This window comes from Raphanus sativus, chromosome 4, assembly GCF_000801105.2.
Source record: "Raphanus sativus cultivar WK10039 chromosome 4, ASM80110v3, whole genome shotgun sequence".
Lineage (NCBI taxonomy): Eukaryota > Viridiplantae > Streptophyta > Magnoliopsida > Brassicales > Brassicaceae > Raphanus > Raphanus sativus.
Window position 1 is genome coordinate 5,240,556 of NC_079514.1, and position 26,746 is coordinate 5,267,301.

The following is a 26,746-nucleotide window of genomic DNA, read 5'->3' on the forward strand; positions in this document are numbered from 1 at the left end:
TAAAGCTGCTATTTAATGGGAACTTCAATATATCATATCTGAAAATTGGCATTTTGAGAAACTATTCATTTCACACCGAGGAGAATTTTTTTTTTCAATGATATTGTTAAGGGTTATAAGTTAAAACTCCTGATGTTAGATATGCTAGATTCATGAAAATAACGATTTTAACATTTCTGTCTATAGGATTGTGTTATGTGTGCATCCTTTTCTTATGTGTTTTTTCCTTCTATTATGTTTTGTTAGGTTAATGGTTAACATCACATTTCTAGAAGTATACTAAGAAAAATTAATCTAAAAATACTGGATAAAGATGGGCCGGTGAGATAATCTATAAAGACTATAATTAAGCAATAAGAGTATAAGATTTAAGATTATCCGGAAGTAACAATAGTTCAATAAGAAATCTTTCATATTCCTAATTTCTAAAATGTGGTGAATGGAGTAGTGGAATGCTAAGTTGATATCAGTGTTTATCATCAAAGAATGATGGCAATACATTAACAATCAATCAATTATTAATTTCTAAATTATAGGTTGCTGCCAATATCGACGCAAAAATAAAAGTACATATATATTATACAATATGTGTGTCAGTGTGTGTATATTGGACTCGCAACTATAGGCATCGCACATAATGCACCGGCTACGCCACTTTGATTAATTCCTTACTTAACTACGATACCTGCACGGCCTGCATTAGGTTATTTCCTTACTTTCTGAAAATAATTGGCCTACCATTTTAGTTAAATGACAACTAGTGTATAGTAAACCTTTTGATAATATATCAAATAAAAAGAACACTTAAATGATTCCTGAAAATTAACCCAAAATGAAATGGTTTGAATTAACTCATTTGCAGGTCTATTATGTTATTTTTTCCCTGTGAATGTCAATAACCTATATACCTGACCCCTCTATGTGAACTCAGATTCTCACTGCACATGCAGAACATACCAAAATAGAGCCAAATACTTTATATCTTTGAATTATAGCTTATAATCGTTTTAGTTTACCTAATCGTCAAAAATGTCCAATATTGTTTGTTTGCCAAACTCTCTTAACGGTTTGAAATATCTTATCAACTACATGCACATGGGTCTATGTGAATATTTGTGTGTAGTTATTCACTATAAAAGTAAAGGTGATAAGTATATTAGTCGTTGAGACTTTTCTAGTTACTCCTTTTGTGGTTGTGGTCAAAATCTCTAATAATCCGGTATCCCTTCAAGTTCCAATCTACATATAAAAGAACTGCCAAAACTTCAAAGTCAAAAATAACACCATACTAAACGGACAAGACTTGGATTCACCCCTATGGTGAACCTTCAAATTCACCACCTCTCTATTAACCAATCAAAGTGCCAACTAGACTAATAATAAAATAATTAAAAAAATAAATGATATCACATTTAATAATGTTAATATCACTATTTAATCCCTAAACTCAAACTATATACTCTAAATCCAAATTCTAAACCCTAAATTTTAAATTATAAACCCAAACTATATACTTTAAACTCAAACTCTATACCCTAAACCAAAATCTTAAACCCTAAACCCAAACCATAAATCATAAACCAAGAAATCTAAACTTTAAACCCAAAATTATACCCTAAACTCAAACCATAGACCCTAAACCCAAATTCTATACTCTAAAACCAAACCATAAACCCTAAACCCAAACCGTAGACCCTAAACCCAAACCCTAGACCGTAACCCAAACCATGAACTCTAAATCCAAAATTTAATTCTTAACCTTAAATTTCAAAAGAACAACATTAATATTAATCCAAATATTTAGGGTATAGTGTTTGGATTTTGTATTTACGTTTTGGGTTTAGAGTCTAGAATTTGGGTTTAGGATATAGGTTTGGGTTTAAAGTTCAGGTTTTTGGGTTTATGATTTATAGTTTGGGTTTAGGGTATAGAATTTGGGTTTAGGGTATAGAGTTTGGATTTATAATTTATAATTTAGGGTTTAAATTTTGGATTTAGGGTATAGAGTTTGAGTTTATGGATTAGATAGTGATATTAGCATTATTAAAATGGACACTATTTGTTTTTTTTAATTATTTTGATTTTTGAAAAAATTATTTAATATTTTTAATCATTAATCTAGTTGACACTTTAATTGGTTATTAGAGAGGTAGTGAATTTGAAGATTTACCATAGGGAGTGAATCCAAGTCTTGTCCAGAATAAACCTACTAGTAGAATTGATCTAACCTAATTAATCTCCTTTTTTGTAACACAATACCTAATCTAATTAATCTAAATGGCTCTAGCAGGGAACACTTGACGGATAAGAAAAGACATACTGCAAAGCAAATGACAGAAAATAATGTATTTGTCAATTAAAAACTGTAACATTACCAAGTGTGATTAGTGTACCATTGCGTCTACAATAGGTGGTCATATACTCTTTCTGCCTGAAAAATGATTGTATGTTAGGTTGTGCCGTTGTGGATGTCTCTCATATGTGTCATATAATTATCGTATATACCTAAACACCTAAAATGTTTTAACAAGTGAATTTTTTTAATTTTCGTGTTTACCCTACAGAAAAGAATTTCAATCAAATTGAGAGGGATGAGTCTGATAGATTAGAAACTTCAATTTTTGAAGTGGGACGATGTATGTCTGAAATAGGACCTCTTTAAGCGACTCTGATTAATGATGTGAGCTTTTATGTCCGCTTGCACGCCACGAATACTCTGCCCATTACGTGAGATAGCCTCAGGCACTCAGCAATAGCATGAACCCATGATGTATCTTTTTATCTTTTTTTTTTGCTTAAATTTGGGTATCTTTTTATCTTCTCCACACTTATTATAATTTTTTTTTCTTATCTACTTTGTTTTTAGATATTTGTCTTTCGTCATGTGCAAAAACTTATACCTATTTTTAATAAAAGTATATCCAAAGGAAATATCATCTTTACTTTTCCCATAATGTATAATTCACGGCTACGCAATTTGATTGACATTTTTAACACTTTGAAGAGAATTTACGTTTTCTTTTTGTAGGTTTGAAATTTTTTTTCCTTCTTATATGAGGTGTGTGCATATAAACTATATAAATACATATATGAACATATTATACCAGTATAACGGAATGATGTAACATACCTTTAACATATGAAGAATCTTTTAGTCCTTTGTGAAAATGTATTATTTATATGACGTAAGTGGGGTTGGTATTAATATTAAATGGGAGAAACTGAAAAAGGAGATACACAAGTCACGGGGAATTTTGAAGCAACCGACTAAACATTTTGATCGATAGTGGTTGGAGTGCACGAGAGATAAAGAGAGATAATGAATCCAATACTGAATTTAATAGTTAAGAAAAAAGAATCTATATACAATCCATTATGCCGAACTTAGCTTAGCTCGAGACTTTTCTTTTTCCTTGTTAGTCTAAGCAACGAGTTACTTTAACGTTTAAACATTAAAAAAAAAATTCCATACTTTTTGAATTGGAAAGTAAAGACTCGAGTTGAGAAGAAACTATAATCTAAAATGCGAAAAGATTGGCAATAAAAAACAGCTGAGTAGTATATAACTAGTAGACTCTAATACCGGCTATATGCTCAACTGGGACGAAGAATTAATACTGAAAGGTAATTATCGACCCGCTTGTAACAAGGTGACTAGAGGCTGAGCCGCTGAGGCACCGAACATCGATTGTTTTAGAAAACTGTAGAAAAAGTATGGTTCGATACAACAATTATAACGTTAGGTCATATTGATGAAGATTTAAGCCCATTATAAACCATACCAATCTGGGCCCATCAGTTTAGCTAGTCCGTTGAAAAACATATTCAATAGAAATAAACATGTAAGGAAACATCTGAATATCTGTTGACAATTCGTCATCTCTAACAAGTAACAACTACTTTTAAATAGGTGCTAGTTTCCAGATAGCATTAACGTCTTTATAGAAATACTTGATGATGTATCTGAAACTATGCTCAATAACTAGTAAGACACGATCAGCATCAAAAAGACTTCTGAAATTTCTGCTCTTCTATAACACTTTATGTGGTTAAAATAGCACCCAAGCTTGCTTTACGAGATGTATAAGCAAAGGTCTGTGAAGGCAACAATGAGCATGTGTTTCATAGCTAATGGGCTTGGCCGATTTATATTTGAAGTTTACAAACGTGTTTTCCAGATAAAATAGCAAAGAAATAATTTAGCTGGGAGCAATTTTATAAACCAAATCATTTGAAAGGAACATAAAGTATGACATCCCTGTGCCATTGCCTAATGCTGGGACCAAAGCTCTCCAGATTTAATAATCATAGAGAATAGAGCAGGTGCACAGAGACACCTTTTTATTATTCTTCTCTTAATTCTATTTTAAAGCATAATTTAATAAGATGATGACAACAACGGTAGCAATCAAGAATTCAAAGGAGAAATAGATTCTGACCCGCCTTTAAAAGAGCGGGTATATTTTTTGTTTTAATTTTAATTTTCATATTTGTGTGTGTTTTTATGGTTATATTTGTGAAAAAGTCTTAATCAAAATACATTTTATTGAACAATTGCAATTTAAAATTGATCTGGTATACGTTCGATTAGGACTGGGTTGCATGTTAAACCTGGTTCGCTGACCCGTCAACTTGCGGATTTCAATTTCTTTTGGTCAAAAAGTCTGACCGCATAATCCGAAAAAATAATTTTGTATTTGCTCCGCTTAATTTTGCGGTTATCAGGAGATTATATTTTTTTGATCCGCCTTAAAAGGACGGATATATTTTTTATTTTATATCTTCTTAGAAATTTAATTTTTATATTTTTGTTCTTAAGTCATATTTGTGATTTTAGTTATATTTGTGATTTTCTTGGTATAATATTTCTCCTAAATGGTTAATAAGAGGTTTTAATCTATTTTATTAAAATAGTTGAACCACACCTATATCTATAAAAAATTATAATTATAAAATAACTATAAAAAATTGAAACATAAAATTTAAATTTTCAGAAAAATTTTAAACAAAAAACATATCTGCCCTTTGAAAGGGCATGTCATAATCTAGTAATAATATTAAATAGGATACTAATTTACTTTTTTATTAATAACTTATAATATTTTTATATTTTTTAAGATTTAAAACTTAATTTTATAATAATTTTAAAATATTTTTAACACTTAAAATTCTTACATTTGCAATGAACAGGCAAGCTATTATATGTTGATAAAATAATCATTTAAAATAACCGAATTTATATGTACATATTAGTCGATCATGTAGATATTTATTATCAGATGCTGAATATATTTTATAACTGTCGAGTACTATATGTGTATAATACGAAAGTGGTTGCGAGAATATTGACACTAAAGGGGAAGTTACAAAATTCAATATTATTAATCTATTCAATATTATTTCTGTAACTAAAATAAATAAATAATTGGACATAACCTTGCATCAATTGGTCATGTTGAAGAATTAATAGAATAGATGTAATGGTGCAAATTAAAATACCTCTCGTCGATCTTCTTAGTTCTTAATTTACCGAATTCAAAACAAAATTAGAAAACAACGAGTTCCATCGTTTTCTTACGAATTGTTGTTTAGTTAGTTATGGAAAAAGTTTGAAACTCGATACGTTTTCTTATCTAATCATATTCATCTGATAGTCAACAAAAGGAGGAAATAAACTCTACCAAATCTATCTATACTTTAATATCATGTATTAACAAACGCCAAACATCAGGATACAACTTACAATCATCTATCGTCTACTCTACCAACAGTAGAAACAATCATCGCTGAAGCTTCATAATTGTCACATTAAATTTTTTTTATCCGAAGTTTTATTTTGCGATTTTTATGAAATTAGAACGATGAAGCCAATGTAAATTATTTAGCCACAACCGAGCTTACGAAACGACGCAGCTTTGGCTTTAGATTTAGGAGCAAAAAGTGACACGTAGATAGTTCCGAACAATCCACGTGGGATTTTTATGAAAACTTTCAATAATAAACACATACACCTTTTTTGTTCCGCGGTAACACCAATTCACCAAATAAAATCTTATTAATATATTATCAAACAACAAATTAATCATTAAAAATTTAATAAACAAAGACAACAACCCCATTTGTTTATTTTAATATTGTTATCTCCTCCTTTTTTGAATTGCGTTCTCTCTCTCTGTCTCTCAACCCTTTAATCTGTCTTTCGATATCTTTCTTTCCCTTTTGCTCTCACTGTCTTTTCCCTCGATTTCTCAGGACATCTCACCAATCTCACTCACATTAATCTTTCTATTTATCAAAGATCCACTCTTTTCGGTTTCGTTCTCTCCTCAGGGGGTCCGAATCAAGAAGCTCGAAGAGAGAGAGGGAGGATGAAAGGTAACCAGAAAGACTCCTCGGAGAAACCCGGAACGTTGCCGGTGACCCGACAACCCGGTCCAAAGCTAATGGTCTGGCTTATCTGCTTCATCGCTTTCACTTACATTATCTACATGCTCAAGCTCGTCTCCACCTCACGCTCCTGCGACGATTCCGTCACCTTCACCACCCTCTCCACCACCACCAACCTCTCCTCCTCTTCTTCTGCACTACTACCTTCACGGCGGCGCGAGTCGGAGCAGGAAGAGAAGGCAGAAGACGAGCCGACCGATCTCAGCCACGTGGTGTTCGGGATCGCCGCGTCGGCGAAGCTATGGAAACAGAGGAAGGAGTACATCAAGATCTGGTACAGACCCAAACACATGCGTGGCTACGTCTGGTTAGACAAAGAGGTAACGAAGAAGACCAACTCTAGCCACGATGACGACGAGGATCTACTTCCTCCGGTGAAAATCTCCGGCGGGACAGCTTCGTTCCCTTACACGAACAAGCAAGGGCAACGCTCGGCTTTGCGGATCTCGAGGATCGTGTCGGAGATGCTGCGTCTGGGTCCGAAGAACGTGAGGTGGTTCGTGATGGGCGACGACGACACTGTTTTCGTCACGGATAATCTCGTGAGGGTGCTGAGGAAGTACGACCACGAGCAGATGTATTACATCGGGAGCCTGTCGGAATCTCATCTGCAGAACATATTTTTCTCGTACGGGATGGCGTACGGTGGAGGAGGGTTCGCTATTAGCTACCCTTTGGCGAAGGCTCTGAGCAAGATGCAGGATCGGTGTATACAGAGGTATCCTGCCTTGTATGGTTCGGACGATCGCATGCAAGCTTGTATGGCTGAACTCGGTGTTCCACTTACTAAAGAACTTGGGTTTCACCAGGTATGACAAAGTTTTCTCTGAATATTTCAGTTTGATAGTAAACTTGTATGGTGAATTTGTCTTTTAAGGATTTAGTGGATGATTGTTAAGTCCTAATGTAGAAACCATAAGTAATATTTAATGATTTAGTGGCAAAGTTGGTGTTTTTTAGTGATATTGTGACATGGGTCTTTGAAGGTAATGATGGTAATTGAAGTGGGTTTCATTCAAAGTAGTTAGCTTTTCAGCAAAGTTCAAACTTTTAAGAGTTTTGTCAGAAAAAGTTTCAAAAAAGAGTAGTTTTAGAGGCAATGGTTTTAGTACTAAACTTCAATGTTATAATGTTTATTGTAAGAATCTTTCACGCTGGTTTAGTAGTGATATCAGTTTCGTTTCTTTGTTCTGTTTGTGCTTCGATGCTGTTTTGGCGAATTTTTCCGTGGTTTGGTACCGACAAAGCGGCGCGTGAGTAGCTCAATGTCTTGTGTCCATTTACTTTAGTTAGATGGTTGAATACAGGTGTAATAGTGGGACCCGCTTTTCTATTTTGTTTCTGTCATTTATTTCCTAGGCGCACATATGATGTGTGAAACTCACGCTCCTTGTAACATCTTTAAGTTTGTATTATTTCCGTTTTCAGTACGACGTTTACGGGAGCCTCTTCGGCCTCCTTGCCGCACACCCAGTAACACCGTTCGTCTCAGTGCACCACCTCGACGTTGTTGAACCGATCTTCCCGAACACGACCCGAGTCCGTGCCCTCGAGAAGCTAACTGTACCGATGAAGCTAGACTCAGCGGGGCTTCTCCAGCAGTCTATATGTTACGACAAGCACAAGAGCTGGACCGTCTCGGTCTCGTGGGGCTACGCGGTCCAAATATTCCGAGGGATATTTTCTCCCAGGGAAATGGAAATGCCTTCGAGAACTTTCTTGAATTGGTACAAGAGAGCGGACTACACCGCCTACGCATTCAACACTAGGCCGGTTAGTCGGCAACCGTGCCAAAAACCGTTTGTGTATTACTTGTCGACCACGAAGTTCGACAAGCAGCTGAACACGACGGTTAGTGAATACACGAGACACCGTGTTTCGCATCCGTCTTGTAAGTGGAAGATGTCAAACCCGGGGGAGATTAACACCATCGTCGTTTACAAGAAACCTGACCCTCATCTGTGGGAAAGGGTAAGTAAACGTAACGTTATCTGTTTAGCATGTGAATAATGTTATGGACTTACATGGCTCATGTGTTTTTGTACAGTCACCGAGGAGGAACTGTTGCAGAGTGTTACAAACAAAGAGGAATAATACGTTATGGATCAATGTTGGTGTATGTAGAGAAGGTGAAGTTACCGAAGTAAAGTAAATTTATTTAGTTTTTTTTTGTATTGATCTTATTTTTGAAAGAGAAGAGAAATTAGTTTTTAGGCTTCTTGTAATTTCATGCCACGATATTTAAATTTTTATTCATTCAGATCCGTCGTAGTTCAACATATGATTCCAAAGCAATTCATCAATTAGAATTTAGGACCTCGACATCACCCACATATCAGATTTCCAAGTGCTCATCAGAGTTTTATTTTTGGGACGGAAACCGACTGAATTCTACGGAGTAACAATCTCTTCTACTTTTTTTCTTTTTTGCGTTTTTTCTTTCATCAGTAGATGTGCAAATAGGCCTGCAATTTATATGCTAAAATATGTTTGAGGTCTGGCCCAAATCCATTCCCCTCGTAAATTTTTTTGAGCCTTTTTTAAATGAAAGCTTTTTTTTGGAATTTAGTAAATATTTTGCGGTCTGGTTTTTGTGAAATACACGTGTATATATATACGTCGGTGAATTGTATCTGGACTCTATACTTCCCAAGAAAAAATAAATCAAAAGAAAAGAAAAAACACATCACATGATTGAGTCCAAGAGGGACGTCTCAGATAACAACATGATTTGAGGTAAAGTCTTATACACCAGACAATGACCTCGAAACGATCCGCAAACATTCAACACTTTGAAAAGCGCACAGCATATACAAAAATGAAAAAAAAAGAAAGATGAAATTTTTTTTTTTTTTTTTTTTTTTTTGTTTTTTTTAAGATGAAATAATATTCAAACCAGACAAAGAGTGATTACTTTGGGTAACCTTGAGGGGGATAAGCCGGACCAGGAGGGTACTGGGGATAAGCTGGAGGGTTCTGAGGGTAGCCAGGAGGTGGATAACCTTGTGGAGGATAACCGATTGCAGGTGGAGTGGCTTGATCAATGCGTGACATTACCTGAGGAGGAGGCACAGCCATTGGTTGTGGACCGAACTTACCATCTCTCTTGTCCATTTCCACCTTGTGTTGTGTCTACATAACCATAATAGAATGAACAAAGATTTTTATCAGGAAGACTCTGTAATATTAGTTTTTTTGAGTAAGGTTGATATCATATTATCATCACATTACCTGCATACAAGCGCAAACCCTGCCAATGAAGCAATAACATGATCATCAGAGACGAGAAGTTTGAGAGAATGAAAATGAGATAAGAGATGAGGAGATTAATCTTACGTGCAGTACACCATGTCAGCTAAGCAAGAGAGCAACTGAGAAGCTTCTGAAAGCTCATCAATGCCAACGATACATGCAACAATGGAGAATATGCAAGCCACTTGGCTGAGGCAAACCATAAAACCCTACAAAGCCAAATAAGACATTATATATATCACAACACTAATTTCTCATTAGTCTCTACTCTTCCTACTTTTAACTGCTCGTGAGTCTTAAATAACCGGCGTGGCAAATTAAGGATACTTACAATGATGCAGTTGTCACATTGAGTCGTCTGGATTTGAAACTCGTCTTGAAGAAGGAAACGAGTCGAGGCCACAGAGGTTCCAAAGCAGCAAAAAACCTACGAAATCATTCTGCTATTTAGTAAACTTTTATAATAATATCTAACAACTCATGGGAGTGGCATCATAATAAGCCCATAACCAGGCATGAGATTATATGCTTTCAGATGCTGTAATAACGAAACATTCTATAACAAGAAAAGAAAAAAACAAAGATGCTGACTTCAGTGGCAAGGCAAAATTGAGGACATTTGGTTTCTCCACACCTGCCGCTACAGGGCATGTAACCAGCGCAGCATGTGTACCTGGGGAGATAAAATTAAGAAGGATACATTTTAAACCAAAAGATAAAACCGAACCGGGAATGGATCAATCGGAATATGTGGAGTACCTAGACATGTCATTGTAAAGCGCACGCTTGCGAAGCAAGTATGATGCACAAGGGGCACTGCAAGGAAGGAAAACACAAAAATCAGACAAAAGGTCAAAAAGTCTTACTTATTACAATCTACCAAAAAAGGCTGTCAGATGGAAAGCAGAAACTTACCACCACAACGCGAAACAGCAATCTGCGAAGGAGAACAAAGACAGCAAAAGGATTTGATCAATACCCAAACTGGATCAAACAGAGGAGAGAAGAGAGAGAGTTAGAGAAGTTACAGGGAGTATCGCCCTGGATGGTGTGAGTGAGATCAGTGTGCCAGACGTTACGGAAGTTCTGTCGTTCCTGCATCATATCCGTGTCGAACTTTGGCGCCATTTTCGCACGTATCTCTGATTTCTCGATGACGAACGACCAAGTGAGTAGAAAGAAGATGAGGATCAGGAGACTTATTACTAGAGAAAAGTCTTGAGAGAGTTTGATCAAGTTATTTCTCATGAACGTGTATCTCACTTAATCGTCAACTTGACAAAAAAAAAAAAAGGAAACGACAGTAGACCTTCGTTCGTTTCGACCATTCCTCTCCCCCCTCCTTAATGGGTAACTGACGTTGACTAGTAGAAGTTACCCGGCTTTTCAGTAAAATATCAATAGTATAAGGATGTAACTGAAATTAACCTTAATTTGTTAATCCAATCATTAATTAAACCAAACCGAAATATTTACCGAGTTTCGATTGTGGAGACCGGAATGCCCGGATTCAACAGCAGAATGGTGGTTAAATTACGAAAAGGCCCCTTGAACTAAGGCCTATTGTTTGAGAAAAAAAAAAAACAAGTGCAGAGTTTCCCATCTTCGTCTTTGGCTCTGCTGTCACACATCGTTCTCGGAGAAGAGGAGAGGAGAGGAGAGGGAGAAATGAGCGGGCATGATTCGAAATACTTCTCGACGACGAAGAAGGGAGAGATCCCTGAGCTCAAGGAAGAGCTCAATTCACAGTACAAGGTTCCTCATTCACTCTTTTTTGGATCTGTGATCCGGTCCCCATTTCTCCACGATTCTCATCTCTCTCCTCAATGATTCGTTTAATCCTTAACAATTTATTTTCCGTTAGATCTATACGATCCTGGATTCAATCTGATCCGTACATTATATTATTGGTTGGACGATCAGTGACTGTTGAATCATCATTTTTTTTCTTCTTTCAAGTTTAATATGCTTTTGGATACGAAGGAGGATGCATTAGTCCACTTACTATAGTAGGAATCTGTGGTTGTTGCCTTACCTCTGTTTTGATCTGTTGTTCAAAAAGTATTAAGCTTTCTGTATAATTATTAATGTCTAGCATATAAGTCTACAGTTTTATGCAAATAGTACTCTGATTCAAGATGATGCGTTTCTCCTAAACCTTTCTTTTCTTTTTGCTTATTTGTGCTCCTCCTTAGGATAAGAGGAAAGATGCTGTTAAGAAGGTTATTGCGGCTATGACTGTTGGAAAGGATGTTTCTTCTCTTTTCACCGATGTCCTCAATTGCATGCAAACTGAGAATCTCGAGCTCAAGAAGCTTGTTTACTTGTATCTCATTAACTACGCCAAAAGCCAGCCTGATCTTGCTATCCTCGCTGTTAATACTTTTGTTAAGGTTAACACCATTCTCCTCTAGCTATATTTTTAATACTCTTCTCTTCTGTATGTAGCTTACCCAACCAAAAATATCTCCATTTTTTTTAACTTCCGCTTTGTTGTATTCGGCAGGATTCACAAGATCCAAATCCCTTGATCCGCGCTTTGGCTGTGCGGACCATGGGATGCATTCGTGTCGATAAGATCACTGAATATCTGTGCGATCCTCTTCAGAAATGCCTAAAGGTGTGGACTTTTTATCCTACCTTGCCCCACTAGAAATTGTATCAACATCGTCACTACTTTTTTTTTTTTTTAATCTACACTGAAAAATGTTATGGCTTTCCTGGCCTGCCTTTTTCAGGATGATGATCCATATGTCCGCAAGACAGCAGCTGTTTGCGTTGCCAAATTGTTTGACATAAATGCTGAGTTAGTCGAGGATAGGGGTTTCCTTGAAGCCTTGAAGGATTTAATATCTGACAATAATCCTATGGTTGTTGCAAATGCTGTCGCAGCCCTTGCTGAGATACAAGACAAGAGTGCTAGTCCCATCTTTGAAATTAATAGTGTTACCCTCACTAAGCTCCTTACAGCTTTGAACGAATGTACTGAGTAAGTCTTTCCTGATTTTGGTTTCCTACTTTCACTCATGTTGTGTCTGATTGACTATTTTTTGTCAGATCACCGTTATCTGTTGACTTCCTAAATGACTTAGTTGTTGTTTTATAGCATAAGTTTAGCTATGCTTTTTATTGTGTATCTAAAATTTTGGCGGTTTAGGACGTCTTTGTTCATTTATTGTTATTGAAGGTTCTCTGTGTATATAAATAGTCATTGTTGTGAACTTTGGGTGAAGGGATGCATAAACGATTATTTATTTCTTGCTTGCTTTGTGAATACACATATATAGAGATTTCAACCTTTATAATGCCATACGTGTTATTCACAGGTGGGGTCAAGTTTTTATATTAGATTCTCTGTCAAGGTATAAAGCAGCTGATCCTCGTGAAGCTGAAAATATTGTTGAGAGAGTAACTCCAAGGTTACAACATGCTAACTGTGCTGTCGTGCTTTCAGCCGTTAAGGTGACACTTCAAAAGAAAATATTTTTCCTTGAACTGTCAACTGTTTGTCAGTCAAACTTGTTTGTAATGCTATTCCTCTTTTGTTCTTTTTCTCTGCGAGCTTTTGTAGATGATCCTTCAGCAGATGGAGCTAATTACTAGTACAGATGTAATTCGAAATCTTTGCAAGAAGATGGCTCCTCCCCTAGTTACATTGCTTTCTGCAGAACCTGAGATACAATATGTTGCACTTCGTAACATTAACCTTATTGTTCAGAAAAGGCCCACTATTCTTGCCCATGAAATCAAGGTAGTTTGGTCCTGTCTTGTAGACTCTCAGAATAAGCAATTGATATACTGGCATACTGCTTGCTATATGTATTGATAGTGCTTTACGTTTTTCTTTTAGGTGTTCTTCTGCAAGTATAATGATCCGATCTATGTCAAGATGGAGAAGTTGGAGATTATGATAAAACTTGCTTCTGACAGAAACATAGACCAGGTAGTCATTGGCATTATACACTTGATTATCTGCTGTTTGTCCAATTTTTTTTTTCTTTTGTTTTGCTGCGTATCATGATGGTTTATGGAACATGCTGATGTAGGTTCTTCTGGAGTTCAAAGAGTATGCCACGGAAGTAGATGTTGATTTTGTTCGGAAGGCAGTTCGTGCAATAGGCAGATGTGCCATCAAACTGGAAAGAGCAGCAGAACGGTGCATCAGTGTTTTACTTGAGCTGATCAAGATCAAAGTAAACTACGTTGTTCAAGAGGCTATTATAGTCATCAAAGATATCTTTAGAAGATATCCAAACACGTAAGTTGATTTTTTCGACTTTCTTTGTTTTGGCATATTAAAGTGGTCTAACGCTCTTTAATGTTGGCTATTTCATTCAAAACAACGTGCAGTTATGAGTCCATAATTGCAACACTATGTGAGAGTCTAGACACATTGGATGAACCAGAAGCTAAGGTAATACAATTTATTTATTTGCGTGGTGTAAAGTAGCTGGAAGCTTCCTGAATATGTTAAATCAGTGAAACTCATACTCCTGCATCTTCTTAGGCATCTATGATTTGGATAATTGGTGAATATGCTGAGAGAATCGACAATGCTGACGAACTTCTTGAAAGCTTCCTGGAGAATTTCCCTGAAGAACCAGCACAGGTCCAGCTGCAGCTTCTTACAGCCACAGTCAAACTATTTCTGAAGAAGCCAACTGAAGGCCCACAACAAATGATCCAGGTTCTGCCATGACCACCTTTTTCTATCCTAATCAATTCAAGAACATGTATGTGACGACAGGCCTGCCTTTTGCCATGTTTCAAATTCTCAGGTTGTCTTGAATAATGCTACTGTGGAGACAGATAATCCTGATCTCAGGGATCGTGCATACATCTACTGGCGTCTTCTATCTACTGATCCCGAGGTATTTTTTTCCTTCATATGTTAATACCACTCAACTAGTTCAAGTACATTGGACAGTGGACACTGAGCTACAATCACGAGTGTTCTTCTTTTGACTAGGCGGCGAAGGATGTTGTTTTAGCTGAAAAGCCTGTGATTACTGATGACTCAAACCAACTTGAGCCGTCACTCCTGGATGAGCTGCTCGCAAATATTTCCACCTTGTCCTCTGTGTATCACAAGCCGCCAGAGGCTTTTGTAACCCGCTTGAAACCCACAGTTCAGAAAACGGAAGATGAGGACTATGTGGAAGGGAGCGAAACAGAGATATCTGGTAATCCGGTTGATGGTGCAGCTCCTGTAGCGGCTGTTCCAGCTCCTGTGCCTGATCTCCTAGGTGACCTAATGGGGACAGATGATGCTGCAATTGTCCCAGTAGATGATTACACAAATCCCTCAGGGTGAGTATGGCTTGAATTGTGAAAATTTTCTATTGCAGTAAAAGTGCAATGGACTGGTTTTACTCACTCTTATATATTTCGTAAATGTAACTCATCGGATCATCTAACCTTGATTGCAGTCCTCAGCTGCCTGTTGTCCTGCCAGCATCAAGCGGTCAAGGTCTGCAGATTAGGGCCCAGTTAACCCGACAAGATGGTCAAGTGTTCTACAGCATGCTCCTCGAGAACAACTCGCAGTCGGTTCTTGATGGCTTCATGATTCAGTTCAACAAAAATTCATTTGGCCTTGCAGCTGCAGAACCTCTTCAGGTAGCAGTCATTGAATACGCGCTTTATATTATCCTGGATTCATGAAACTGATGTCTGGATTTTGTACTGTTATAGATTCAACCTCTGCAACCCGGGGCATCTGCCAGGACAATGTTGCCAATGGTATTGTCCCAGAACATGTCTGCCGGGCCGACCAACTCTCTTTTGCAAGTTGCTGTCAAAAATAATCAGCAGCCCGTCTGGTACTTTACTGATAAGATTGTACTTCACGCTCTTTTCTCAGAAGATGGTAGGATGGAACGCGGAACCTTCCTCGAGGTAAGTAAAAACACCTTATATATGATATAAAACGTGCATCAACAATACCACATCAGCATGTTAGTAATCATAGTCAGACTGTTGTGATGGAAAAATTGTGTACTATAGATATTAAACATTGTTTTGTGATATAGACGTGGAGGTCTTTACCGGATTCAAACGAGGTCCAGAAGGACTTCCCTGGGATAACCATCACGAGCGTGGAGTCAACACTCGACTCGCTAGCAGCGTCAAACATGTTCTTCATAGCAAAGCGTAAAAACGGAAACCAAGACGTGCTGTATCTATCAGCCAAAGTCCCAAGAGGCGTACCTTTCTTGATCGAGTTAACGGCCATGGTGGGTCAACCTGGTCTCAAATGTGCGGTCAAGACTCCAACCCCTGAGATAGCTCCTCTCTTCTTTGAGTCCCTTGAAATGCTCTTCATGCCTTGATTATGATGCTTACAATGTTTCGAAAGGTAACCATTTTATTGTTAGTAAGAGTGATATGTTCTTTTTTTTTTTGTTTTCCCTCGCTTGGTATCTATTTGCTCACTGTTTGTTTCTAATTTTTGTTTTTGGACCCACTCGTAAAGAGCTTTCTTTGATTTATACTTGTTTGTTTTTGTTGTGGTTGCGTATTATGTGCTGAAGCTTTTGATTTACTTGTGTTATTACATGACATTATTATTATTTAGTGACTTATTATTCAAGAGTGGTTTAATAAAAATCATTTTGAATTCTCCAATTCATATAATATCACCTAAACTCGTTAAAAATCAAATCTTACTAAACTTTAGATTGGATAATATCCTTCTCCCTTAGTATTGCACATCAAAAATGACAAGTTTCAGTTTGAACAATTTGTAGAATATGAATTTTATTCAAAAGTTAAAATATATATGTTGACATTAATTTATTTAAATTGGTATTAGTTCAGCTTCATATAATATTAATTTAGTTAAAGTTAAATTAAAGTTTAATAAAATCTGAAACTTCTAATATTAAAAAATATTAAAATCACAAATATTTATTAAAACTGGATTATATTTTAATTTAATATATTTAAAATGTTGATAATAAGTTCTTTTGAAAACATGTCCATTGTTTTTAGTGGATATTTTAAAAATTATTAAAATTTTAGAAAGAATATGAGAAATGTTTCTCATTTGAAATTTATTAAAATCTCATTTAAGCATTATATATTAATAAATCTAAATAAGATTCTCAAAATAATGAAACAAGTTTGGAAAAGTATCACATTCATTTTTCTAATTTTCACTCCATTTGTTATCACACCTATAATTTATTATTTAATATAAATTAATTTGTCATCACATCCATTTCCTTCTCTTTTCTTTTGGAAAAGTATCACATTCATTTTTCACCAAATCTCTTTTCTGGAGTTGCTTTAAATCTCTTCACTAATATAGAAATATATTTAACATAATTTCTTTAGATTAAAGTAGATTAATAGAAGATCTAATGATATCCCCCTTCCCATTTAAACAAAAAAAACTCTTATAAATTTGATGGTTTACAAAACCAATAACAACATAAAAAAAATCCTATTAGTAAAAGTGCAAAACAAATCAAGACGAAGATGGATTCCTTGGCAGATAATATTTTGGCATTGGTACTTGCGAGATTACCGATTAAGATCTTCACAGCTTTCAAACTTGTTTGCAAGAAGTGGAAATCAATCGTAGAGTCTCCGTCTTTCCGTAACCTTTTCTTGTCCATGCACCAAAACTCGGCCTCTTCCTCGTGGTCCCTCATGTCCATCTTGTACACCGATCACGTAGACCCAGAGATCGTGGGCTACCACTACCAATGCGACACTTGGGGACTTAAACGACCGGTGGGCTCTTTCATCAAATCTTTCTTAAACGACCAGAACCCGAACCACAAATACCTACAAGTAAGTGCCGTGGCTTACTCCGACGTTGGGTTGATCTTAGTCTACGCAACGTCAAAGATCATGGAGAATTCATCCCTCTACGTGGCTAACCCGGTTTCACGTGAGTGCGTAGAAATATTTATGGATCCTCTTCCTAAAGGGGTTGAAAGGAGTCAGTTTTGTTTCTGGCAATGGGGAATAGCCACACGAACTGAGAACGGCATCGTTTTGGGTTACACAATTGTTGTCTTTAACCAAAAGTGGCGTCACACTAAGCTAAGTTGTCTGATATATTCATCCGAGACAGGCCTGTGGAGTCTGGATGATACTTCCTTTCCCAACTATCAATACTCTCTAGATTCGATTAGCTTGAACGGTAGTCTTCACTGGTTCGCCCGGAACAGTGACAATCAAGAAGTTGTATTATCCATGGATTTCAATACTAATAATAATAGCACCGGTTCTGATCGATGCTTCCGTGTTACGCCTTTTCCTGATTTAGGGAGAACTACCAAATTCAGAAGAGCATGTACACCTTGTCGTGGGTCTCTCATGTATATGAACATAGTTTGTGCGAGCGTAGAAGAGAAGTTGTGTGTATGGAGGCTTCAGAGCGAGGGATGGCAATTAATATCTGAAATATTCCCAGGTCCTATCTTGACGGGTTACGATTTCGAGTATTCCCTGATGACCATAAACCCCATTGATGCGAACACAGCCTACTTTTGGAGCACGAAACACGAAAGCTTGCTATATATTAACTTACACAACGGTAAGTCTGTGACCTATAATCAGTTCGAACTTACAAGCGACGGTCGCGCTACTATGATTCCTGCTCACGACCCGAGAGCTGTTATTTCTCTCAAAAAGGCATACTTCGAAACAGCAGACCTTCTTCCGTTCATTCTCCCACAATGGCTGTATCGAATCCGGAACACGTGAGACGAGTTTAGACTTGGTATTTGCGAGTTTTATTTTTGTTTACTTGTTTTGGCTGATTATTGTTATTTCGCAAGATGAATAAAATTGTAGGACGACTTTTTATTTTATTTTTTATTTTTGCCTAAAATGCTTACTTTGTTTTGTAAACTTGATTGCTATTGCCCCCAGACACAACGCAATCAGATTCCATTTAATGTATTACCCTACGTAACACACCTGAACATAATTTCAAATTCGCCGATGAATGCATATAGACGTCGGCCCCCGTTGTGCCGACGTTGCGTATCTCAAGAAGGAAATCCATGGTTTTCTTTTTTGTGACACCACACACAGTAGTTTTTTGAACCTAAGCTTCTTGATATGAGTGAAGGTTCAGCGACCTGCATAAGCTCAAATGCAAGATACATGTCTAATAATAACCAGTGTAAAGTAATGCCACCAGATATAAGAGTTTAACCAGACGCTATATATACCATTAAGGGACCATATAGCAGTTACCGTGGAGACGAGCCTATTTAGAAGAGGTGGGGGTTGTTTTTTATTTGTAAGTTAAAAACTTAAAATATTATTGATAATTGATCATTTCTTAACATCACTAAATCCTAATGTATAAATTAAATTAACTATTTAGACAATTTTAGCAAAGATATTTCACTAATATAATTATTTGGCCCCACCAAGATATTATTCTAATTTCTTTGTAGATAGTGTTTTAATTCTTGGGATCCATGTCCAATATCTTTCTGTTTTCTGATTTACTTAAACCTGATTTTTCTTGTTACTCCTGAAGATTTAAAAGGATAGTTTATATGAAACCTAACGCTTCTAAAAGTATGACTGGTTTTTCCGCTACCAAACACAGTTTTAGCCATTGGTAAAAGTTGATAGTGTTTCAAATAATCTTATAAACATTACAGATCGTTTCAAACCACTCTGAATCTCTTAAAATCAAAATCCGGTTCCACCTAGCATTTGTGGTTATGGGTAAATAAAATATAAAAAACTATTATTAAAATATTTTAAAATTAAAAATAGAAATATTATAAACAGAAATATTATAACTAAAAATATATATCTATTAATTTAAATTCATAAATAATATCATAATATGTTTTATAAAAACCTTTAAATTAGCTATTCATTAGAATTTTTTAAAAATTAATATAGATACATATATAAAGATATACACATATATAAAATGAAACAAAATATTCTTTTAAAATTTTTAATATAAATCTTCAAAAGATATATTAAAATTATAACTTTCAACTAATTAAAAAATAAACATAATATTATTATTAATCATATTTTATTTTATCATAATAGTATGTTTTCTATTTTTATAATGTTATAATATGTTTATATTGGTAATTTATTATGAAACCGCTGTAATATCTCATAGTCAACCAGCCATAAATATCTGCAAACACAACAATTTTCAAACATTATGTCAATCATGTATAACACTTGAAACCGTAACCACCTGTATCCACAACCGTAACCGCTGCGTTTAGACTGGTCATGTCCTAAATCAATTATCTCGAACTCATATGCTTATTAGTAACCAAAAGAATACGAATAAAGTAAGAAAAATGCAGAAAAATAAAATTGGAAGAGTGAAAAAAAAAGATTATTCCTTGTCAGTTATGATAAAAAAATTTTTGTTCTATATCGCTTTAGAATTAAAAAAATGATAAGAAATAGAAAGGAAAAAATATTCCTTGTAAATGGTAAAAATAATTAGGAATACCAAAAATTGCATTATTCCCTTTTTACTTTAGTTGAATAAAAGTCCGGAGTTTCCTTGTACGATATGGTTTGTGAATTTATGTATATTAATACAAAAAAGTTTGATTGACAACCAAAAATAACCATTAAATTAATGGGATTTGATTCATCCCTGATTAAAGGCGCCTCTGTCGTCTCAGCCATTCTCTCCATAATTCAACACAAAACCTCAAGAGTTTCCCAGGGATTCTAACAAAGGTAAGGATTTTTAATAAAAAAGATCAAAGTATTTTCTCTTGGTTTTGCGTAACTAAGTCATGGAACTTACTTCTTCTTCTTTCTCTACTGGTCTGCTCTGTTTGGTAGATTTATGAAAAAGCTTCTTTTTTTTTAACCCACTTGTTTAGTTTTTCTGGTTCTACTGTCTCTGTTTTTGATCTCTGTTCTGTTTTGTTTTTCGTCTATTAGGGTTTGGATTTGAGTATCTCTATTTATAGTAGACCAACTTGCGGGTTTACAAGACTCTATCATGCTAAATTTTTTTATTTGTAAGCCCCTGATAGGATCATATGATTTTCCATTGACATGTCCAACAAATTTGACCACACAAAGTCTATTGTTGTATTGATGTAGATACAAGTCTATTGTTTTAATCTCCTTCTGTTTCGGATACAAGTCTATTGTTAGTGAAAAGCCAAGTTACATATAAGTGGTTAATTTTAGTTTCTCAGTTACCGAATACGATCATGGCTTTACCCAAAAAAAAAGTACGATCATGAAAAGTTTAAATAACGAATTTTCATTTATATGGTCAGGTTTGTAACCTAAAGAATGGGTTGCTGCTGCTGCTGTTTCCCTATTCTACCTGAAGTAAAGCTTCTTTCTAATTCTTTCTTTTCACTAAAAATGTTGTTTTGGTCTTTTGTTTTCTTGATCTTTTATTGTTTTTTTTTAATGCAGAGCTCAAGAAGTATAGATGAGCATGTTCCTTTATCTCACGCCTCTTCTTCCTCTGTGGTACTACCTACTGGATCAGTAAATACAAACTTGGCTTCTAATATATACACTGCAGCGCTTCAACCTCCTCTTCCTGTATCATTCTCCCCGAGAAATCCATCCAAATTGCCAACAATAACTCAGAGCAATTCTAGCCAAGAAGCTAAACACATACTTCCAGAGAAGCAAACATGGCCTGTTGCTGTTGGTGATCAAATTGATATTAATCTGAAGAAAAAAGATCAAGAAACCATAGACGAGTGTCCCATTTGCTTAGAAGGTAGTTTGTTTTATCATTCACAGTTACATACTCATAAGGTCTTCCTTCTTACATATGATTTTTGTTTGTTTGTTTGTTTGCAGAATATGAAACAGAGAACCCGAGACTGCTCACTAAATGTCGCCATGATTTTCATCTCGCATGCATTCTTGAATGGATGGAAAGAAGCGAAGCTTGTCCAGTTTGTGACCAGGTTTCTGCTAGGAACAAAAACATCCTTTTTTCCGATTTTTCGAGTCAATTGACAATAGAGAGTCTGTTTCTTTTGTTCTTTGCGCAGGAGTTGGTACTCCCTGAGTCATAATCAAGAACAAGAAACAGAGAGAATGGAACAAGAAGTGTGTGAAGAAAAAGGTACATAAGATTTGATTTAGACCAGCATTAGATGATAAGTGTTATGTTATATGATGAACATTGTTACTTAATTACATTGACAAGCTTTGAATTCTCCTTCTGTGTTTTTAATCTTTTGATTATTTTACATCAGAAACAAGATACAGAATAAGACATAACTTATACTTACTTACTAGACCCTCTGTATAAATCTAGCTCCTATGTCTAAAATAATGATATATGAAAAAAAATAAGGAACTCTAACCTTTTTAACTTTTGCAACAAGAGATACCCCTAAAGACCTCTCTCTCTGTCTCTATTACGGTGAAGTGTTATGACTCTGATGAACATTAGATGAAAGCCTCGTTAACTTACTCAATGTCTCTCTAGCCGACACAGTCCCAGGATGATCTTCCCCAGAGATCGAAGTTCTGATGAAAATTGCTTTTCTGATTAGATCATCAGCCACACCGAACTGCCCGCCACGTTGCGTCAACTTAGCTCGAGTCTCCAGCACGGTGGCTCGAGCCAAAGCAAGTTCTTCCCATAGAACAGGGTTCAGCTGTGCGCTCGTCTGAACAGATCTCCTCCAGCAAAGCGACTTGTCTATCCACTTCTCCACGGGTTTAACCAGCGTTTGGTCAGCCGCTTCTAACGCGTTTGTGCAGACCCTGAGCAGCTCCACGGCTGCACCGCACCGCGAAAACGTCACGAATGTTCTAATCGCTAGAGGCAGGATTACTTGCTTCACAAGGAACAGCAGCTCTGTTATCTTAAGCTGAATACTCGGAGCTTCGTTGCTGAAACCGAAGAGCAAGAAACAAACCGCCCATATCTGATCTGCTGTTTCAACGCTCCAGCCGCGGCTTATCACGGCTCGGACCATCGCAGGAGCAGTCTCGTTCACAAGTCCTCTGTTTCTTGCGTAGAGTCTCCCAAGCTCGTGTATCTCTATAAACCCTAGCTTGACGTTACTGGCTCTAGCAATGTTAAACCTAAGCAACATGGAAGCAGCTTCAGCTCCTGATCTCTTGGAGTTCGAAGACGCAAACCCGCAGCAGCTTATAGCTCGTCTCAGTCTTCTCCACAGACCTCCTCTGTGTTTCTTACAAGCAGCCAAAGCTAATAGAGAGGGTGGTACAGGCCCGGGAGCTAACCACCCGCTCGCGACGACCATTCTCGTAGCTAAACTCCTCCTCGGTCCATCCGCTTGATCGAAGATCGAAAAACACACTTCAAACAGCTGCAACAGAAACACACTACTACATGATGGCATCTCCTTCAAAGGCATTCTGTTTATAGTATCCAAAAGCCGGCTCGGGCTTATAGGAAGCTCTGACAATATAGCTCCCACTATAGCTAGCCCTAGAGTTAACCTCCCTAGCTTCTCTTCGATCGCTCTCAAAGCATCCATCTCCAGAACCGGATAGTCTTTAACATTCCCCTGCATCAATGCCATAGCTTCGGCGGCAGAGAGGTAAGGGAGTTTTAACGGCTCCATGTTCATAACTCCGGAGAGACGCGTCGATATCAAAACGTGAGTCTGTCCTCCAAACCTAGGGAGAAGATCCATCACTAGCTTCGAGTCCCACCAGTCTTTTTCGGTCTCCAAGTTATCGATAACGAGCAAGAACGGTATGTCCCTCATCAGCTCTCTCCTGATCCTCGAAACCGCGGTATCTTCCTGCTCCTCGAAGCTCTTGATCCGCGTTCGGTCGGGGCGGTTCTCCGCCCCGACGTCCACGTCCAAGTACCGGTAAAGATTCAGGTAGTTCTGCCTGATGTAACGGCTCTCGCCTCCTATCCAGAGCACCATCTTGTACCTCTGGTGGTGCCTGTAAGCGAACTCGAGAAGCAGGTCGGTTTTGCCGATCCCTGCTTCTCCAGAGACGCACGCCGCGCCTTTCCCGTATATAATCTTGATTGATCTTTTCTTCTTCTTCTTCTTCCTCCTCGTCGTCTTCCTAACTAACTTTTGCATCTCAATCTCTTTCTCCAACTCGTTCCATACGACTTTCTCTTTACCTTTGCTCTTCCTTTTCGTCGTCGCCGCCTTTAACTCGAAGTAATCCTCTCTATCTCCAAACAAAACAAACTCCAGCTCTGATAGTTCCTTCTCCCTCCCAACGAACCTCTCGTTCCGCGGATACGGAAACTCCTCTTTCTCCGCTTTATCTCGCCATTTCGCCAACCTCTCCACCACACTTCTCCTCCCTACTAACCTCGTAGCTAGTAGCCTAACCGTCCTGAACACGCACTCTCTCCAGTTACCTTCACGAGCCTCGAGCTTCCATTCATCCACTAAGACGACGCGGGAAAGCCCGTGGACCGCCTCTCTCCACTCTCTCTCGACCCCTCCGTAACATTCCCACAGTTCGCCTCCGTGCTTCTCCCACAACTCTCCTCTCTTCTCGACTATGTCCCTCGCGAGACACTCCTCTCTCGAGAGGTCGAAGAAAACAGGGACGAGGTTCTTCTTCCCGGCGAAAAACCGGAGCTCCTCGATCGTGTAAGGGTTCTTGAAAGAACGTCTCGTTAGGATGATGACTCCGAAGGAAGCTCCGTCCATCGCTTTCTCGATTGCTCTCTGTTTCCTAGAGCTTCTACTGCACCTTGCTCTGTCTGACGTGAAGCAGCTCATCCCTTGAAGCTCTAACTCGGCTCTGAGCCAGTCCGCGAAACGCAGCAGAGAAGGGTTCTGACCGTGTAAACCCAAGAACACATCGTGACATCTCACTCTTTTGTAAGAAACTGATACGGAAGACGTGCAAGCGTTATGATCAGCCTGAGGAGGATGCAATTCGAGCTCAGGGTCTTGAAAGGCAGAGCTGGAGATAAAAGGATCGAAGCTGTCGCAATGAGCATCAGACCGTGTGGATTCTGATAGTTCTTGATGGAATTGGGGAGATCTTGAAGGAGATTGGTTAGCTGAGAAGAAAGCAGTTGAGGAAGATGAAGACATGTTCCTAGAAGACATTGTCGGATACTGTCCAAACCTGGAACTGTCACCTCGAGAATCCATAACCACAATCTTTCCTTTATTGACGATCTATTAAATCCCATTATTAATCCATCAAAGCCAATCTGATAAGGAAAACAAAATCAAAAACAAAAAAGTCAATGCAAGATTCGGACAGAACATGAAAGCCTACAAAGGAAAGTTTACACCAAAAATTGACAACAGTGTGAATAGTTTACATTAACACTTGCCAATTGAAAACATTGCAGATCTCAGCAGAATGGGAAATAAAACTATATTGTTTTTATTTGTTCGTAATCGTACAGAGTGATTTTAGATCTGAGAAACTTATACATAGCTCTCTACCTGAAGAGAGAAGAAGCCAGCAAAACGACGACGTGTGTAAATTAGTTGGAAGAGAGTGTGTATCAATCAATAAGAAAGGAGATGAAAGTGAGAGCTTTAAAGAAGACGAATGAACACTAGGAGCTTTCATAGAGTAGTATTAGTAGTAAAGGAATGCATCGCCATTTACAGATAGACTTTGAAAAGGCCTCTCGTTTTTTTTGTTGGGGTTTTATTACAAGAAAAAAAACAGAGGAGACAAAAAAATTGAATATTCAAAGAAAGATAGAATTTTGATCAGTACCCAGATGAGAAGATGAAATGTTTCATAATACCAAGAAGAGGAGGAAAGGCTTTACCGTTTGAGTTTGAAGCAAAGTGAGACAGAGAAAGTTAATGAGTTTTTTTTTTTTTGAATATTATGTAGAGAAAGTAGTAAACTTTTAAGGGGGTCCTTATCAGTGGCAGAGGCAGAAAATAATTTTGTCGGGGGCATATATATTAAAGTAAAATATGATATAAAATAATCTCTTAAATCAAAATATTCTTACAAATATTATTAAACGAACTTACAAACATACTCTACGTTCAGCCATGGTTTGAAACCTTTTCACCACTGTTTCATTTGTAACTGATGCAAACAAATCTTTTTCAATATAGCAAACAAGACAGTCACTTAAAAACTGATCTCCAATCCGGTTGCGCGAAGCCGTCTTCACAAACTTCATTGCAGAAAAACATCTCTCGACAGTTGCCGTAGCAACTGGTAAAGTTAGTGCTAACTTCAAAAGTCTGTAAACTAGAGGATGTGCAAGATGTTTATGTGTTTCAACCATCAAGCGAGAAAGATCTCCAAGACTTTCTAAGTTATTAAATCGGCCATCCTGTCTTATATTATCAATGTAGATGTCAAGTTGCTGCTCAAGAGAAGAACGCTCAAAAAAACTAAAATCGTCTGGATAGAACTCAACCAATTTTATCAGCTTCTCTTTGTCAAACAACTTGAACGATTTTGTAGGACTTAAGGAAGCCATACAAATAAGAAGTTGGGTGTTTACCTCAGTAAAACGATCATTGAACTCTTGCAGCTGCAGATCCAGAACAACATTGAAGCAACTGATCTTATAATGATGCAAATTGGTAATGTTGCTTTTCTTTCGTCGCCTCCCAGAACCAACAAAACCGTCTTCCATCATGATCATTTCAATATCATGTTTCTTACAGAACAAAGAAACTTTAACCATCAGAGAATCCCATCCATCATCTCTAAGCTTCTGCAGTTCTCGCTTAGTTGATTCGACCAATGAAACAGCATTCAGAATGTCTTGATTTTTTTTGTTGCAAAGCCATGGATAAATTTTCTGTTAGTCCCAAAATAAGCAGCATCAGTTGCATATAGAAGACAAAATCAAAAGTACACAAGTACTTAGTAAGACCATATGCTTGTCGTTTCTTTGAGTCATCAAGGCCTTCATTCTGGATATATTCAAGCACCTCAATAACAATTGAAAACAACTCGACCAGACGCACTAATGTCTTATGATGAGAACCCCAACGAGTATTTGATGGCCTTGGAAGAGAACGCTCTTGATTCTTCCCTTTTCCAGTGCTAATTTCACCACTGCTAATACCTTTTTCGATCTCCTTACGGTATTTTTCTTTAAGTTCATCTTGTCGTTTGCAGG

General features: G+C 37.1%; 6 protein-coding genes across 8 annotated transcripts; 4 read left to right on the plus strand and 2 right to left on the minus strand.

Moving 5' to 3' along the window:
- Positions 1-6,115: 6,115 nt before the first annotated feature.
- Positions 6,116-8,726, plus strand: LOC108855222 (uncharacterized). The gene is made up of 3 exons (XM_018628986.2): positions 6,116-7,256; positions 7,876-8,418; positions 8,495-8,726. Exons 1-3 carry the CDS (start codon positions 6,369-6,371, stop codon positions 8,597-8,599), a joined length of 1,536 nt encoding a protein of 511 aa, XP_018484488.2. The 5' UTR covers positions 6,116-6,368; the 3' UTR covers positions 8,600-8,726.
- A 381-nt stretch (positions 8,727-9,107) lies between these two features.
- Positions 9,108-10,980, minus strand: LOC108855223 (uncharacterized). The gene is made up of 8 exons (XM_018628987.2): positions 10,728-10,980; positions 10,615-10,636; positions 10,459-10,515; positions 10,291-10,372; positions 10,031-10,126; positions 9,784-9,908; positions 9,679-9,697; positions 9,108-9,579 (listed from the first exon to the last, which is right to left on the minus strand). Exons 1-8 carry the CDS (start codon positions 10,945-10,947, stop codon positions 9,358-9,360), a joined length of 843 nt encoding a protein of 280 aa, XP_018484489.2. The 5' UTR covers positions 10,948-10,980; the 3' UTR covers positions 9,108-9,357.
- A 296-nt stretch (positions 10,981-11,276) lies between these two features.
- LOC108854955 (beta-adaptin-like protein C) lies at positions 11,277-16,291 on the plus strand. The gene is made up of 15 exons (XM_018628634.2): positions 11,277-11,454; positions 11,895-12,092; positions 12,206-12,319; positions 12,438-12,688; positions 13,026-13,161; positions 13,271-13,450; positions 13,550-13,642; positions 13,746-13,957; positions 14,050-14,113; positions 14,207-14,386; positions 14,478-14,570; positions 14,669-15,009; positions 15,129-15,318; positions 15,394-15,597; positions 15,732-16,291. Exons 1-15 carry the CDS (start codon positions 11,368-11,370, stop codon positions 16,029-16,031), a joined length of 2,643 nt encoding a protein of 880 aa, XP_018484136.1. The 5' UTR covers positions 11,277-11,367; the 3' UTR covers positions 16,032-16,291.
- An 890-nt stretch (positions 16,292-17,181) lies between these two features.
- On the plus strand, positions 17,182-18,420 carry LOC108850069 (F-box protein At3g28330-like). The gene has a single exon (XM_018623660.1). The coding sequence runs from the start codon at positions 17,182-17,184 to the stop codon at positions 18,418-18,420; it is 1,239 nt and encodes a 412-aa protein (XP_018479162.1).
- A 1,846-nt stretch (positions 18,421-20,266) lies between these two features.
- LOC108848923 (E3 ubiquitin-protein ligase AIRP1-like) lies at positions 20,267-21,884 on the plus strand. The gene is made up of 5 exons (XM_018622389.2): positions 20,267-20,406; positions 20,964-21,018; positions 21,109-21,424; positions 21,508-21,617; positions 21,705-21,884. The coding sequence occupies exons 2-5, from the start codon at positions 20,980-20,982 to the stop codon at positions 21,726-21,728; spliced, it is 489 nt and encodes a 162-aa protein (XP_018477891.2). The 5' UTR covers positions 20,267-20,406; positions 20,964-20,979; the 3' UTR covers positions 21,729-21,884.
- Positions 21,861-25,468, minus strand: LOC108848922 (uncharacterized). 3 transcript variants are annotated; one of them, XM_018622387.2, is made up of 2 exons: positions 25,421-25,468; positions 21,861-24,841 (listed from the first exon to the last, which is right to left on the minus strand). In XM_018622387.2, the coding sequence occupies exon 2, from the start codon at positions 24,777-24,779 to the stop codon at positions 22,077-22,079; it is 2,703 nt and encodes a 900-aa protein (XP_018477889.2). In that variant the 5' UTR covers positions 24,780-24,841; positions 25,421-25,468; the 3' UTR covers positions 21,861-22,076. The 3 variants fall into 3 exon arrangements, with proteins under 3 accessions (XP_018477889.2, XP_018477888.2, XP_018477890.2); XM_018622386.2 differs by lacking the exon at positions 25,421-25,468 and adding an exon at positions 25,083-25,414; XM_018622388.2 differs by lacking the exon at positions 25,421-25,468 and adding an exon at positions 24,956-25,070.
- Positions 25,469-26,746: the final 1,278 nt, after the last annotated feature.

Excerpts from the sequence above, each read along its gene's own strand:
- LOC108855222 (XM_018628986.2), top strand. The coding sequence starts at position 6,369 with ATGAAAGGTAACCAGAAAGACTCCTCGGAGAAACCCGGAACGTTGCCG. Across the intron at positions 7,257-7,875 it reads AAGAACTTGGGTTTCACCAG|TACGACGTTTACGGGAGCCT; the intron begins GTATGACAAAGT and ends TTCCGTTTTCAG. Across the intron at positions 8,419-8,494 it reads ACCCTCATCTGTGGGAAAGG|TCACCGAGGAGGAACTGTTG; the intron begins GTAAGTAAACGT and ends GTTTTTGTACAG.
- LOC108855223 (XM_018628987.2), bottom strand. The coding sequence starts at position 10,947 with ATGAGAAATAACTTGATCAAACTCTCTCAAGACTTTTCTCTAGTAATA. Across the intron at positions 10,637-10,727 it reads CATCCAGGGCGATACTCCCT|ATTGCTGTTTCGCGTTGTGG; the intron begins GTAACTTCTCTA and ends TCTCCTTCGCAG. Across the intron at positions 10,373-10,458 it reads CTTTACAATGACATGTCTAG|GTACACATGCTGCGCTGGTT; the intron begins GTACTCCACATA and ends TTATCTCCCCAG.
- LOC108850069 (XM_018623660.1), top strand. The coding sequence starts at position 17,182 with ATGGATTCCTTGGCAGATAATATTTTGGCATTGGTACTTGCGAGATTA.
- LOC108854955 (XM_018628634.2), top strand. The coding sequence starts at position 11,368 with ATGAGCGGGCATGATTCGAAATACTTCTCGACGACGAAGAAGGGAGAG. Across the intron at positions 13,451-13,549 it reads TTCTTGCCCATGAAATCAAG|GTGTTCTTCTGCAAGTATAA; the intron begins GTAGTTTGGTCC and ends TTTTTCTTTTAG. Across the intron at positions 14,387-14,477 it reads GCCCACAACAAATGATCCAG|GTTGTCTTGAATAATGCTAC; the intron begins GTTCTGCCATGA and ends TCAAATTCTCAG.
- LOC108848923 (XM_018622389.2), top strand. The coding sequence starts at position 20,980 with ATGGGTTGCTGCTGCTGCTGTTTCCCTATTCTACCTGAA. Across the intron at positions 21,019-21,108 it reads GTTTCCCTATTCTACCTGAA|AGCTCAAGAAGTATAGATGA; the intron begins GTAAAGCTTCTT and ends TTTTTAATGCAG. Across the intron at positions 21,618-21,704 it reads CTTGTCCAGTTTGTGACCAG|GAGTTGGTACTCCCTGAGTC; the intron begins GTTTCTGCTAGG and ends TTCTTTGCGCAG.
- LOC108848922 (XM_018622387.2), bottom strand. The coding sequence starts at position 24,779 with ATGGATTCTCGAGGTGACAGTTCCAGGTTTGGACAGTATCCGACAATG.